We start from the raw sequence: 16,618 nt of genomic DNA, 5'->3' as shown, positions 1-16,618 counted from the left end.
AGTAGGGGCTTTATCAAATACATCTAGTAGAAAAACAGGAATGTAATTGAGCAGTCCGTGACGCCTCTGGTGAGAAATGGGTGCCTAAATTCACTAACAATGTGTGTATAAAGTAACCTGCACATTTTACACAACCACAGTAGCTATTTGAAAAAGTACTCCCATTTCTCATATCCTTAATCTTCCATATTATATAACTTATTTACTACAATTTTAGAGTTCTTATAATTCGACTTGACTCGCCATATATACATTCGAATAGGTATGCACAAGCAGTGATTTTTTTGTTTATACACCATCAACATATGGTTTTATGATTTTCCCTGCGTTTAATGATTTCTCTACTCTCTCCGTTCCAAAAAAAATGAACTTGGTGTCCTAGCACTGTTAGTGTCTCCGTACAGTGAGGAATCTAGAATTGATTTATGCTAGCAGGAACAATTTAATTGTGATTCCTGCTAGCAGAAATTTAACACATATTGCTGTGTTGTGTGCTTAATAAGAAGTTTTAGTAATAAGAGGGAAAAAAGCGGTAGCTCCGATTTTAATCGAACTAGTCTGAAACAAAAGCTCTTTAATCTATTCAAAACGCTATTAATTTGTCCTGATATCTGATCTGAGTTCGTGCTCCTATCCAATAAGCTACCAAATATTGCATGGTTTTTCATCCATTAAACTATTAAGATCGAGTGCTGTGATATGAAACCAGGATCAGGCAGTTCGTATGTTCGAGCCTTGCCTTGAAAGGGTTATTAACGTCAGTAAGATCGTAGAACTAGACATGCAATTGTCATGCAAACTTACGAATCGGTGAAATCCATATTGAAAAAGATGACTACGATGATATCCGTCTCTCTTTGATGGCACTTATTGAATCGTGTGAAGAGTTGCGAGTGAGCGTTCTTTGATACGATAAAAGCCATCCTTGATTACAATTAATTAAAAATGCTGAATGTAACTAAAGTCGTGATTGATATCAACAATTTTTTTTTATTTGAACTTATGTCAACAGTTGATTTTAGTAAAAAGTATATATATATATATATATATATATATATATATATATATATATATATATATATATATATATATATATATATATATATATATATATATATATATATATATATATATATATATATATATATATATATATATTATAATATAGTGATATTATCTAAATAAAACTCAGGCAGTCTGCTATCAGCGGAACTATTTTTATTCAAAATCACTATTTTCTTCATTCAATTATGCGACAGTGACTATCTCACTGAAAACATTTTGCACTCCGAAAGCAAAAACCGAAGTACTCCGGACGGCGTAGCCCGAGCGAAAACAACAAGGAGTTACAGAGGAAAGCAACCGTCCACTACGAGTATCCTACGCAAACTGTGATGGATCTTATATTCTAGATCCAAAACTATGTTGTGAACTGAAGAAAACTTACCTTTCTTCTTGTTTCGATGTAGCTTTCTCTGAATAAACAATAACCAATATTGTCATGTTTGAATTTCGTTTGATATATACAATTAGAGTAAAGCACACGAGACTCACTACACAGTTACACGTGAAAAACATTGTTATTTACATTCATATCAATTGAGCACAAATTCTACACAAAAAATACTGTCCACTAAGAATTTACGTCATAGATATTGGTTTTAAAATTTAAATATGTATGTGTGATGACATATGTAAAAAAAACATCAATACAATTTGCAAGTAGTTTCAACTAGACTATCATTTTTAGATTTTTAATGAATTGAGTTGCTTTGACACTTCTCATGAGTTTTTAACTAATGAACTGCTTAATAAAACCAATTTCCTTTGTGCTGTTATGGTAGCAGTTAGACAGCGTCAATTTTTATGATTTCAAACAAAATTAGTTGGTAATGAAAATTTCGTGTTGGTTTGAAAGTTTGGTAATTTGTGTCCAGAATATTTACTAACTAATCACATTCTCTAAAAACAAATACTTTTTTCAGCAAAGTAAATTTTATCTAATTTATTAGTTATCTTGGCACTCTTCTTGTTGAAAACAACTAATTTCAAAATAGTAAAACGATTTAGGCTCAGAGCTAATTTCGGTCGTTCCGTGCGCGGCAATCCGCATCTTCTATGGCTTTTGGAAGCTCAGATCTTACAAAAAAAAAAATAAAAAAAGTTCATTGAAAAATAGCAACATGATTTGATTGTTCAATAAAAAGTTAAATATCGATATAATTCTTGTTTGACCAATTTTTGATCGTAACACCTTTATTTGAATAGCAACATTTTTAATCAATTACAAATACATGGGCTTCATACGAGTTTTTGGCTCCTCATTTCTAACATGTGACACATAAATTGTGTAATTTATTGCTTGGAACTCTTAGCTCTTTGCCAAATGATAAATGCCAGAAATATATGATATTAATGGCAATTTCACATCCATTTTCCTGAAAAGGTCTAGAGCATAAAATTGAATATGATTTATATTGACAGTATCAGAATCGTAACGGTACATCATTACTACCTGTTGGTTTAAAATTGCTGTTAGCAAAATTAGCAATTGAAATAGCAGTGTAACAATTGAAACAGCAGTACCATGAATAATTATGTTGCGCCAAAGACGTATAGGTATTGAAAAAATCACGAGAAACCTATCAGTCTCCAAATGCATTCTAAATTTGTATTAAATCCATGGAAATCTGTATTGCGGAATTAGACAAGAACTTTATTTGATGATAACTGAACTGCTCATGCTCAGTTTATCAGTGATTTATTCATCAGAGTACAAAAAACCACGTGAAATAACTTTCCGGCGTTTAAATTTACCTTTCGGTATTATGGTATTTGAAACATATCTATTTAATTGTTTAGTGTTGTTCTGATTCCAATAATCTCATTGCTTATCATCTCTTTTTCATATATTAAGCCATGTATTTGTAATTTTTCCCACTAATTATGCAGCCTAGCGGAAAAATAAGACAAATTGATTCAATTTTGAAGCTTATCATTTTCGCTTGCCAATTTTCTACAGCAAACGATTCTTTAAAATTGTTTTAGAACATGAATTTTTTGCGTGAATTCGAATAACCTAATAATACTAATGCCTGCACATTTCTTGTCTTCATTTTACCGTAGGGTGAATGGGTTTGGGTTGCACCGAAGCAGAACAGCGAGTTTGAAATACCCTACGCGGGTCGAGTGCTTCGAACCGATTCCGGCAAAACGCAAATCATCGACGATGATGGCAAGGAGGTGTGGGTCAAGGACAGTGAGGTAAATACAGGGTCTTCGTTAATCCCCCACGTGAAGTACTGTTCCTGAGATTACTGACAATATCCGGTTTTAATCATGTTTTTGCAGGTTATCAAGGCGATGCATGTTACATCGCAAGGAACTGTCAACGATATGATAACACTCGGGGACCTGCAGGAGTATGCCATTTTACGAAATCTGATCGTTCGATACCATCAGAAACAAATTTACGTAAGTTGGTTGAACATTCTATATTGTTGTGGCTTTCCGGAAAATTATTATCTGATCTGTTCCAATCTATTCGCAGACGTACACCGGCAGCATGCTGGTGGCCATTAATCCATATGAGATTCTGCCGATATATACCTACAAGGAGATTAATATGTATCGCGATCAAAAAATTGGTGATTTGCCGCCGCACATTTTCGCTATCGGTGATAGTGCATACCAGGAGATGCGGCAAAATGCGCGAAATCAGTGCATCGTGATTAGCGGCGAATCGGGAGCGGGAAAAACGGAGAGTACAAAATTGATTCTGCAGTACTTGGCGGCTACCAGTGGAATGCATTCGTGGATTGAACAGCAGATTATCGAATCCAATCCTATCATGGAAGCATTCGGAAATGCAAAAACCGTGAGAAACGACAATTCTTCGCGGTTCGGAAAGTACATTGATGTGCACTTCAACAAGGAGGGAGTAATCGGAAGTGCCAAGATTGATCAGTATTTACTCGAGAAATCGAGAATAGTGCACCAGAATAAGGGAGAGAGAAATTATCATATATTCTACTCTATGTTGGCGGGAATGAGCAAAGAAGAGAGGAAATTGCTGGAGCTGGAGGATGCCTCAAAGTATCACTACTTGACTGGTGGGCAAACACTGTCTTGCGATGGACGAAACGATGCGAGCGTGAGTTGAATTTGAATTTGCCTTGAAAATCCTACCAAATGGTAACTTTTTTCATGCCACAAATGAATAATTGCAGGAATTTACGAACGTTCGAGAAGCGATGAAAATCCTTGCATTCTCGGATCAGGAAATATGGTCCATTCTAAGCTTGCTGGCGGCAATTTTACACATGGGAAATATTAAGTATAAGGCAACAGTAGTGCAAAATATGGATGCTGTCGAGGTGAACGATAGTGCCAATGTGACCAGAGTCGGAAGCCTTCTGGGAGTTCCTAAAAACGTGTTGATCCACGCATTGACCCGGAGAACCATATTCGCTCAAGGCGAACGGGTAATATCCCAGATTTCCAAAGAACAAGCTCTGGAAGCCCGAGATGCTTTTGTGAAGGCGATCTATGGGAAAATATTCATACTGATTGTGGAGAAGATAAACAGTGCCATCTACAAACATTCTTCGAAAATGCGTATTTCAATCGGGGTACTAGACATTTTCGGATTCGAGCAGTTCGATATCAATAGCTTCGAGCAGCTGTGTATTAATTTTGCCAATGAAAATTTGCAGCAGTTTTTTGTTAAACACATTTTCAAGGTAAGTGTTATTCCTGTAATTGAAAGTGGAAAAATGATGAACCATACAAAAAATATAAAATGATTTACAGATGGAGCAAACAGAGTACACCCGCGAGGGTATCAATTGGACCAACATCGAGTTTATCGATAACCAAGACGTTCTGGATATGATTGGAATGAAATCGTTACACATTATGGCTCTGATCGACGAGGAAACTCGTTTCCCCAAGGGTTCGGATTTGACCATGCTGTCAAAGCTACATTCAACACACGGGTCGAAGACGGTTTATCTGAAGCCAAAGTATGACAATGTTCCCTCGTTCGGAATTCAACACTTTGCCGGAAAAGTTTTCTATACTGTCAACGGGTTTTTGGAGAAGAACCGCGATACCTTCAGTTCTGATTTAAAAGAACTAGTGACGAAGAGTAGTAACGACTTTCTGACCAAGTTATTCGGAACGGACGATTCACTGGATACTTCAAAAAGATCGATCACACTTTCGTTGCAATTCAGAAACTCACTGGAATCGTTGATGAGAACATTATCATCTTGCCATCCCTATTTTATAAGGTGTATCAAACCAAACGACGTTAAAAAGCCGAAGGTGTGTGTAGGACAATGTTATTTTTATTAGTAAATATTAATAAATTAATGTCTTTCTACAGATCATCGACAGAGCTCTGTGCGTCCGGCAGTTGCGATATTCCGGTATGATGGAAACTGCCAAAATTCGGAAAGCAGGGTACGCAATTCGACACACTTACGTGCAGTTTGTGGATCGATACCGATATTTGGCTAAAAACATTGGCCCAGCTCACAAAGTAGACTGCATCGCTGCTTCACGGCTCATATGTGAACGGGTTCTGGCCGGGATTCCTGACGACTATCAGTTTGGTAAAACGAAAATTTTCATGAAAGAAAGTCACGACCTGTTGCTCGAATCGGAACGATCTAGAGTCTACCTGCACTATATCGTACTGATCCAGCGTGCATTTCGTCGGGTTTTACTCTTCAGGTACATCCGGAGGTACCGTTGGGCGGCCATTACTATTCAGAAACATTGGCGTGCGCGTGGTTACCGATCGAACTATCTGGTTATGAGGAACGGATATCGAAGACTACAGGCGGTTATTCAATCTCGTGAGTTATCGTACAAATTTACTAGAATTCGAGGAGCCATCGTACATCTGCAGGCCCAATGTCGAGGCTTTCTGACCAGAAAACACTTGAAAGATAAGATCACCTACAAAGCACAAAGAATGAATGAACTGCGTGCACTGAAGCGCAAGGAAGAGATTCAATTTAAACAGTCCGGAAACAAACGATGGAGAGAAGATGCAGACCATAATTATTGGCTACGGGTGGAAGAGCTGAATCGGGAGCTGGCATTAGAAGCGGAAGAAGCCCGAAAAGCTGCCATGGTGAAACCACAGCAGCCAATCAGTGCCGATGACGACAACAAACTAGTGGACGATGTGTTCGGATTCTTGGATGTTCCGATGACTCCAGAGCCGATGCCAAAGCGAAAAGCCTCATTTGCCGTAAGCAAAATGTTACTGTATTTCGAGGAAAAAAGTCGCAACAAAAAGATCATCCCCACCAAACTGTTGTCTCGTCCTGTAAATTTCTATGAGTCATCCCGGTTGTAAACAGCGATTTACGACAAGCTTTCGAATACAAATCTCACACTCTTACACGCCACACTTCTATTGACACAATGTGCAATTTACTCGAACAATAGTGATAAACTGTAAATAAATATACACCTTACGTCATCTTCACTTCGATTGTTATTTATTCCATCTGCTTTAAGATACGGGAGAATGGTCAAATTATGCAGTTCTGTTACGCGCAAATAAATCAGATCATTGAAATATTTCGGACACATTCCGATCGCACTCCAATTGGTACTGATTGCTAATCGTTACCATGACATGGTTGACACCTGCGATCTATACTGATTGCTTATCTGTAAGCCATGCGTAATTACGATCTCGCCGTTTGTGGGGTGTCAATCGATTCATGTAGCGGGTGTAGTTATGATAGATTGAAAATTCCGTACGAATGACTGATTGCTGAACTCCACTAAGGATTTTGGCATCCGCAGTTATAATCGCTTATCAAATCTTGCCGAAACTGTATTTTGACCATTTTCTTAGTCGGAAACACCACTGATAAGCAATTTGGGCGTACCGCATGTTACAAAAAAAAACACAATATAAGTTCGAATTCAGTATGTGAAATCATTCATTGTCCAATAAACCATCGCCCTGTTGGGTCGTGCTTGTCGCATAAGCAGTGTAAATAAAGTTCATTTTTTACAGACTAGTCACATTGCAATGATTTTAGATGTACTAAATTACAATCTTTTATTTAGTTTTGTTGTTTTTTGATACTAGTTAATGTTAATAAGATATCACATCATAATCATTATGTGGTTAAAGACTGGCTTGTTTTGGGTTACAAAAAAATAGGATATATGTTTGTTCTGTCTTGTGTAAATGAACGTGAAAACTCTGGTAACGCAAAATGGTTCTGAAGCTCAGTCGGCAGCCTCTATCAGACATTCCTCACTTGGCTGTAGAACCATAGTGCTAATAAAAAAATGACTGTGAAATTCTACTATAAAAAATGAGCTGGAAACTTGTTTTGTAAATCTGACTAGAATTTATCCTCGTTCCATCAAATCGCAGGGTGTCCATGTGCTCCGTGCATTCGAATGCACGCTACACTCAAAAAAAATCCGAAAAATAATACTATCCGGAAATTCATGCTGAGTCTGTGTTCGCTTGTGTGAATAGTGTGGAGAAATACAAATTTTTCAAAACTACATACTTAAGTTTTCTCAGTGCACAGGCTTCTTGTATAAAATTACAGGACAATTTCATCATTTCCGTTTGCCTTGAAATCTGGCAATGTAAAGTTTTAAAATGATGCTAGTGTTATACAAACTAGTAATCCTATTATCAGCGAAGAGCAAAACCGTTGATCTGGAAATGAGATAAATTCGGAAGCAGCTTGCATTTGTATTTGTGTGCGAGTTACATTTTTAGTGGTCGGGCTCGTTCGTCTGTAAGTTTTCACATTTGTAGCAAAAACTTAACTGTAACCATCAGTTCTGCTCGAATTCAGTGGGAAAACAACAAAAAGCATTTGTAAATTGTTTCACGTTTGTTTCAAATATCATATACTCACTATTTGGTATCAATACTCCCCCCTGATGGCGAACAACGAGCAGCAATGCAATTGAAAACAAGCAGATTGGAACCACTTTTGACAGTTTGATTGGAATCATAAAAATGTCTCCGCTGATCTCTGGTTATAGAATCACTAATACAAACTCAAAATGAAATTTAGAAAATCTATACTGTAGTTTCTAATATAAAAATTAAGTTTAAAAGACCCGTATTATTGATGCTACATAGCTTGATATTTTGATATTCATGGGATTGTGCTATGCTCTCTCCACGCAAGTGTACGCTGATAAAACCACAAAAAGTTGAATCTAATTTTAATGGCAGAATTTTTCCCAGTGTATCAAATAACAAACGATCGCCTTCCCGACTTATCGTTGGTTTGTTGTGTGCCTGGTTTAGTTCGATAGACTCGTTTCGATGCGGTCATAGAACGGGTTAACTTTACATTCTTGAGAACAGATAAGAACCGGGATTCAAGCATTGAGAAACGACAAAGAATAAACAAGAATTTTTTATTTATCCTCTGGAGAAGAAGGCTGAACAAAAAAGTGCCTGAAATTTGAATTGCTAAGACACTGATGAGTTAGAAGTAGAAAATATCAGCGGTTAAAGAGATTACAAAGACTTTAAAACGGACATAATTTAATCTATAATTCGAAAAATTGATTGACATGTGTTTAAAGAGTTCAGTTGTACAAACATGTCGAGAGAAAATATTTAACCGTAATCTGTATTTCAAATTTTATCGGTATTTTCTAGGAATGATGGAAACTTATGTTACTAAGAAGCAATTTTTGCCCTTCGAATCTTTTCGTTTTATCGTAAGGTCATTTGTCTTGTGTTCTTTTGGATGTTGATTCCAGTTCAAAATTATTTGATCGTGAATCTTCTAATAAACAGTTCTTGGAAGCAAATAAAGTGTTACTTGAAAAAAACCTCTTAATCCATCTAGTGGTGTGGCCTTTCTTTTGCTATTTAAATAATCTCATTTTAACAGAATTAGTTAATTAGGAAATGTATGACACCAGTTAGGGCTTTATACAATTTATTCAGAATAATTCGGTTAGTTCACAAAAGCCACACCAAAGATTTTATTTTTATTTTTATTTTATTTATTTGTCGTCAATCAAAAGTAGACCATAAGGATAATTAGAACAATCGTCTTAGATTAATAAAATATTCTAAATAGATCACAAAATAATGTATATTTATGTATAATTTATTATGAGTTTAATAATAATAATTAGCTTACCGAATAGAACTGAAATATTGCTGTAGTTTGTTTTTTGACATAGTGAAATCGACAGCTTCTGAATGCTTGTTGTATACAACCATCAATTGATTTATTGTCCATTTTTTTGCATAGTTTGTTCGTTGGTGGTTTGTAATAAAAATATTTCGATTTCTTAAACGGCGAGATGGTATGTAAAAATTTAGTTTGGACAGGAGTTGACTGGAATCTATGCGATTCGAGACAATGTCATTTACAAATGAGACCATTGAAAATTCTCTGCGTTCTTTTAATGTTTAAATACTTATCAGCATACAGCGGGCTTTATATGACGGAAGAGGAAGTCTTGTCCAACCTGATTTACGAAGTGCAAATAACAAAAATTGTTTTTGAACTGATTCTATTCGATCTTCCCATGTGATTAAGTAAGGTGACCGAACTAAGCTACAGTATTCTAGTACTGACCGAACATAGGCAATGTATAATGTTTTTATTGTAACGGGTCGTGAAAACAGTAACAAAATCGTTTTATGAATCTTAGCATGTTATTGGCTCTGTTTATGATTGTATTATAATGGTCAACAAAAGTCAGTCCCTAATTCTTTCGCAATCTTGAATTGTTTGACTTCCAAGAGTAAGTATCAAGTCAGGTGTATTTTGTTTTTTTACTGAATGTTATTCTACTGCATTTTTTCACATTTAGACTTTTGTTACACCATGTATAAAAAGAAAGAATTTCTTCTTGATAAACCTTGGAATCCTGACTTTTCCCTATTTCTAAAAATAGTTTTATATCGTCTGCGTATATTAGAATTTTAATTTTTTTTTAAAACAAAGGAAATGTCGTTAACAAACAAGATAAATAAAAGAGGACCTAAAAGAGAACCCTGGGGGACCCCGGAACTGACGTGAATGGGGCTCGACTTTTTACCCTTAAATTTTACAATTTGTTAGATAAGATTCCAACCATTCAAGAAGCCCTGGTAAGATTCCTAATGTCTGTAATTTGAACATACGCATGGGTATGTCAACACGATCGAATGCTTTGCTGAAATCTGTATGAAGAGCTTCAATGTAATTTCCCTTGTCCATAGCGGTCAGGGTATAGTGGACGAATTCAAGTAAATTAGTAGTAGTGGAACGTTCTTTGAAAAATCCATGTTGCATGTGAGTAATTCTATTTTTTATTTGATTAAACAGTTTGTCATAAACGATCGCTTCAAAGAGCTTCGGAATGCAAGAAAGAATAGCAATCCCGCGATAGTTGCATATGTCTGCTTTTTCCCATTTTTGAAAATTGGTATAAGGAAAGAGTTTTTTCACGTATCTGGAAAAACTCTAGACTGCAGCGAATTATTAAAAAGCCAGAACAAAGGGGTTGCAAGATCTAATGCTATTTTTTCATGAATATGGGTGGAATCCCATCAGGTCCGGCACTTTTAGAGACATCCAATTTGTTTAGGGCATCTATTATGTCTAGTACTTCGATTTAATGTACATTAATATCTTCAGTAAATACATTTGAAATTGATCATTGGTGACTTTCTGAAAAAAATGTGCGAATAGAAAAAATGCGGTTACGTCAATTGTACTATTATATCACCAAAAGCAACAGTAAATTCATCTTCGAACTTGATTCGCAACCCAAAAGCACCTTCCAAACGAGTCTGAGCTTGTAGAAATCGGTTTAACTTTATCCGGGAAAATTTACCCAGTATTAGCTTTTAAACGAGCCTAAATTTGTGGAAATCGGCTCAGCAACGTCCGAGAAAAATGAGCCGGAAATGATAGTTGTATGATCTTCAAACTTGATCAATGACCTAGTAATAGCTTTTAAATGAGTCTAAGCTTGTTGAAATTGGTTATGCTATCTGCGAGAAAATTGAGCGGAGAAAAAAATTAACGATCACTAAACTTTAAACGAGCCTAAGTATGTTAAATACGGCTTAGCAGTCTCTGAGAAATTGAACTGAGAAAAATGTTTTTTGTAAAAAGCGCACACATATACGCAGACAATTTCCGATTTGATCGAGCTGAGTCGAATGGTATATAGCACATGGAGTCTCTGGAGCTTCGATAAAAAGTCACTTTTTCTACCAATTCTACTACCTTCGTATAGAGAAAGGCAAAAACATATTTTGTTTTTATCTTCGACTTCGACTTACCCAAATTAGTGTGGGTCATTTCGCCGCAAATCATTTTTTGTTTCGACTTTAGAGGTTTTAACCTTAAGGTCATTCGCCTCTCAGGTTGTGTGGGGCTAAGAATCGAACCCAGGAGGGATGCGTGAAATGTATCGACTTACCCATTACGCTATACCCGTCCCCCTCAAATCATTGCATTGCAAGTCGTAAATTTTAAAGTAATTAGCCCAGCACACATAATTTCAAATTTTGATTTTGGTAAAATGATATGGTCGATTGCGACACGACACTTTCAATTTTTATTATCTATTAGAATTTCTGAATTAGATACTTAAAAGACTTATGGAGCCTGAATTAGATACTTAAACCATATGGAGCTCGATTCACCTGATATCTGGACATATTGAAAAAATACTATTTGATAAACTAAAAGAATTGAGAAGGAAGATAAAAGAATTGCTGAAAAAGCATCCTTTGAACGGTCAGTTCGACTCGATCGGATAATTTCTGAGTGTATTACTTCCGCTTAATTTTCTCCGATATGGTTGAATTGATTTCATCAATCTCAACAAAATAAAACTAAAATGTTATGTTTTTTGTAGATTTACACATTCAGGCGAGGAAAACTTTGCAAAATTCTTTGGGGATAGGGTACCCGGTCTAATAAGAACTTAAATTTGAAATTTATCCGATATTTACAACTGTTGAGTACTTTTTGTCACCATTTATTTATCTTCATTAGAATCTTAATTCTGGACATTCAAGAACCGGAACTAAATCAATTTATTAGCATTAGCATTAGAGACCGCCCGTGTGTTGCTACTCCGCTATCGATCAGAACTAATTAAGCTTGCAAAATGTTTTTCTGAAACAATTTACTTGGGAATAGCGGGTAGTTTCACATTGTGTAAACTGCATTGATCCCCGTATGCTGATCAATGCTGACGCCGGCCACGTCCAAATTCGGATCTACTTGGGGAGGAAGGATTGTTAGTTCCATACATGTTGCTACAAGAAACCGAGGAATCCTCTGCATTTCCACATGTATCACAGAAAAGGGTTTATTTTTATTTAAAAGATATTTTATTCAGGCTTATTGGCGTACAAGCTTTACGTGGCCGATTTAGCTGAGTTTTTAGATAATTTGTTTTGTGTTGGATCTCGTTGTCACCCTTTTTCTAGGGGGAGAGGAGCTTCCATTTCCCTCCTGCGTGGATTGAGGGGCAGTTTGTTCGTGTTTCGTCTCGTCATCCATTGCCGTGGTATTGTTGTTGATTTCGTTGCTAGTTGCTGTATATGCGCCTTGTTGTACATTGTTTGCAGTTGCTGGTTGGTTAGATGGTAACCTGTTAATTGCAGCTGGTGTACTTTGTTCTATAGGGGATACGTTGGATGGTTTCGTTGAAGGGGATGCTTCACTGTTGTTGGTGACTGTCACAGGTGTACTGGGGTTGCTTGGGGTTGGTGTGAAGGAAGCACCGTTGTCCTTTGGTGTAGTTGTCTCCTTGTCCAGTTTATCACATGGCTTACGGTAGTGAACAGCTTTTTGGCAATATTGACATGTGGCCATCTGATTGTCATAGGTAACGAGTGATTTGCACGGGATACTTGTATCCTGACCGAATGTCACATAAGAAAGTATAGGCCTCCTCAAGCGCATGCGTAACAAACGTACGCCATTTAGAATACCGGGGAAAAAATTTTCCACTAGTTAGTTGACATCGAGATGGTGAAGAGACTGGGGAAAGGGGAGCGAAAAGTTAGTTACAGTAAGAAGATCTTGTTAGTATCGATAAAGATGGTAGACAGACGGCGGATTGGGAGAATCGGGCGGATGTTAGTGTCGAACCTATGAGAGAAGAGTATTGAATTCAATTCCAGTATGCTGGTCAGTCAGTTCCCATTTTTTGATTCCGATTCCAGATGTGTGTTCTGGAACTAAACTCTGAAATTGAAGCTAAATTATAAACATCAAATTAAGTTTAGAATTCTAGTGCACCAGAATACAAGTACCAAAATTCAGTGTTTTAATTCGGTTACGGAATCCAAAAGGCAGTATTTTAATTCAGTTACAGAATCTAATCAAAATGAGGCTTTACACTTCACAGGAAGTCTGTTGGTGGAAGATGCTTACCTCGGCGTCCAGTTCCGTGTGAAGCACAAAAAGAAATTGTCGAGTTTTGAACATAGTTTACCTTTTGTACTTGTCCAATTGAACATGGCTTTTGAGTTTTCCTCATTTTTTTCTAAAAATTTAAAAAAACTTATTTATGGTAATCTCACACTTTTGAAAATTTATTCCTAAATTGCTGATAATATTTCTGATGGCATGTAGAAAGAAATATCTTGTTGCGTTTACTCCAGCTCGAGATACACACAATTAAGTTCTACCCATTTACGTCAACAAAGCAACAGTTAAATCCATTGCATCTCCCCATTGACCTATTTAACGTATTGTTAATTAATTTCGCATAAATTTTCGTTTCCAATAAGTTCTCGTCTGGGTGAAAGTGAGAAGCTGAGTCAAGCTGCTGGGTTTTATTTATCAATGTTCATTTATTATCATTTACATATCGGATTTTGAATTTATTATTGAATAGGTTTAAAACAGTGTATATCCACATGTTTACATATATGTACTGTAAATACTAAAATCAATATATGTCTGATGGTTTAAAACCAATCTTCAAACTTTCATCTATGTTCGAATCAATTCGAATAACCCTTCACTGAACATCGTTTAAAAATTCGCGCCAAACATAAATGATTCAGTCGTTCTTCTTTTATGTTGCTAGGAGGAAAACCACATCAGTAGCGGAGTCGCATCGGAGTACGAGGAAAATTTTCCCTACCGCGAGGATTTATCCGACTATAACTTTGCCAAGTATGCGGCCACGTACTTTGCGAACAATGCGTCTTATCAGTTCAGTAAGCGCAAGCTTAAATCCTCGCTGCTAGATTTAACTAGTCCAGCCGACATCATTTCTGCACAGGTTCGGGCACGAATCGTTCACCTGCCGTCAGGTGTGATGTGAACGTGACAGCAGTTTTTAGTCTGATTTGTTTATTTTTCTTTCGGCATTTAGGCTTTATGGATTACAATTTTACGATTCATGGGAGATATGGCCGAGGCACGATACGAGGGTGATAGTGAAGGCACGAAGCATAAGCCGGTTATGCAGAAGCTGGCGGTCACGTTGGGTAGAAATTTTGCCAAAACGAAAGATTTTCAAAGCTTTCAGCAAAATCTATCGGAACAAGAGCGTAAATTGATACACAGGACGCTGAAAAGAAAAACTAAAATTCCCAGTGAGTTGAAGGCAATAGTTGAGAACACCGATGAAATTGCAGATTACCAAGAATTCCTGAACAATCGTAGTACAAATTTGGACAAACTTCATTTCATTATCGGTCACGGGATTCTGAACAAACAGTTGCGAGATGAGATCTATTGCCAGATTTGCAAACAGTTGACCAATAACCCGAACGCAACTTCACATGCCAAGGGATGGATTCTGCTTTCGCTTTGCGTTGGATGTTTTCCGCCTTCGGAAAAATTCCAGAAGTACTTGAGATCGTTTATTCGCGATGGGCCAACATTATATGCTCCATTCTGTGAGCATCGTCTTAACAGAACATTAAAAAACGGATCTAGGAGGCAGCCTCCATCCTGGCTTGAGCTGCAAACAACGAAAACGAAAAAGCCAATTTCGGTACAGGTCACCTTAATGGACGGATCCTACAAGACCGTTGAAATAGACTCTGCATCAACTGCGCAAGAAATGTGTGCGCAAATTTCAGCCAAGATTGGATTAAACGATGTTTTCGGGTTTTCGATTTTTGTAATGCTTCAAGATAAAGTTCTTCCACTGCAGAGCGGTCAAGAGTTTATTATGGATGCCGTATCAAATTGTGAGCAGTATGCTAAGGAACAGGGTGGTAACGAAAGGAATGTGCAATGGAAGATCTTCTTCCGGAAAGAAATGTTTGCACCTTGGCATAACCCTTCTATTGATGCAATTGCTACTGACTTGATTTACGCTCAGGTTACTCGTGGTATCAATCTGGGAGAGCTAGTAAGCACCTCCGATAAGGACATTGCAATGTTGGCAGCATTGCAATACTACGCCAATTCCGGGAACGAATTGAAGAGTAATATATTACAGGAGAACTTGCTGAATTACATTCCGAGAAAACTTGCCAAGCCGGAAACGGCAGCACGCTGGATGCAGTTGATCGAGTCTGCCTACAAGAGAAGCAGGTGCGTGAAGGATGGTTTGCAAAGAATCGCTGCCAAGGAAGACATTGTTCTGTTTGCAAAAGTTACCTGGAGTATGATGTTTTCGCGATTTTACGAGGCTGTGCAAATTGATGGAACGAAACTTCCTGCAAGCAACATTATTATTGCAGTCAACTCGTCCGGGGTTTACTTTGTGGATAATCAAGAGCAAGTATTGGTTGAGTTATCGTATCCGGAAATTATGCAAATTGATTCCGAAGATGGTGATGATAATGAAGTTGGAACATTGTTCATTAGTACAATACAGAAGGATGACTTTGTGTTTAAATCGTTTGATGCGAGGACGATTTCAGATCTAGTCAATTATATACTGAGGGAGTTACGTAATAAGAGTATATACGCTGTTGCAATTCGAACCTATACGAGTGATAATGAACCGGAATCAATGTTGAACTTATTGAAAGGGGATTTAGTAACGCTAGGTCAAGGGTTCACCGGAGAATCTATCCTGGCAGATGAAGCTACATGGGGCTACGGAACTTCAAATGGTAAAGCGGGGTATTTTCCTACCGAAGTTATTCACATATTACCAACCATCATGGCTCCACCGGCAACTGTTTTAAACTTCTATAGGGTAGGTAAACATTTTGCTTTTCCTTCTTACATTCATTTTGCTTCTTTGCTCCATTGCAGAAAGAAGGAATCTTGAAACCTAGGAAACACGCTACTCCCAACTACAATACTGTTCAGCGGAAGAAAATGTACACTTTAGAAAAATTCGGCGTAGAGAATTTCAGAGCTTCAATCAGGTATTAAGATTTGCAAATGTTAATGGAAATGATTTCTCATTCTTGTATTCAAGTGTAACGTCGTCATCGTCAACTCTTTCAAGTGTGCGAAAATCAACTTCAGAACAACTTTGGCGACACACTCGTGAACCCATCAAGGCTCCACTACTACAAAAGCTACAATACGATAAGACAAAGGCGGATGCAGCGGTTGTGATGTTTACAGTGGTGCTAAAGGTAAGCCGACAAAAGTTTCTGGGAGTTTTTTTTCGGTGTTAGGAGGGACCAAATGTA

The 16,618-nt window shown here is 37.1% G+C and overlaps 1 protein-coding gene across 1 annotated transcript in view; it reads left to right on the top strand.

Annotated features, from left to right (window-relative positions):
* Positions 1-16,618, top strand: part of LOC131430062 (myosin-VIIa-like) — a 38,572-nt gene that overhangs the window by 11,023 nt on the left and 10,931 nt on the right. Inside the window, exons 2-11 of the mRNA XM_058594700.1 lie at positions 3,127-3,264; positions 3,352-3,474; positions 3,551-4,153; positions 4,230-4,742; positions 4,813-5,328; positions 5,390-6,265; positions 14,092-14,289; positions 14,383-16,170; positions 16,230-16,345; positions 16,399-16,561. Of these exons, the coding sequence (XP_058450683.1) occupies positions 3,127-3,264; positions 3,352-3,474; positions 3,551-4,153; positions 4,230-4,742; positions 4,813-5,328; positions 5,390-6,265; positions 14,092-14,289; positions 14,383-16,170; positions 16,230-16,345; positions 16,399-16,561 (5,034 nt within the window). The remainder of the gene's footprint in view (positions 1-3,126; positions 3,265-3,351; positions 3,475-3,550; positions 4,154-4,229; positions 4,743-4,812; positions 5,329-5,389; positions 6,266-14,091; positions 14,290-14,382; positions 16,171-16,229; positions 16,346-16,398; positions 16,562-16,618) is intronic.

The sequence above is a fragment of the Malaya genurostris genome, chromosome 2, assembly GCF_030247185.1.
Source record: "Malaya genurostris strain Urasoe2022 chromosome 2, Malgen_1.1, whole genome shotgun sequence".
Taxonomy (NCBI): domain Eukaryota; kingdom Metazoa; phylum Arthropoda; class Insecta; order Diptera; family Culicidae; genus Malaya; species Malaya genurostris.
The sequence above is the reverse complement of the archived record's forward strand: the minus strand, read 5'-3'. Positions and strand labels throughout refer to the sequence as shown.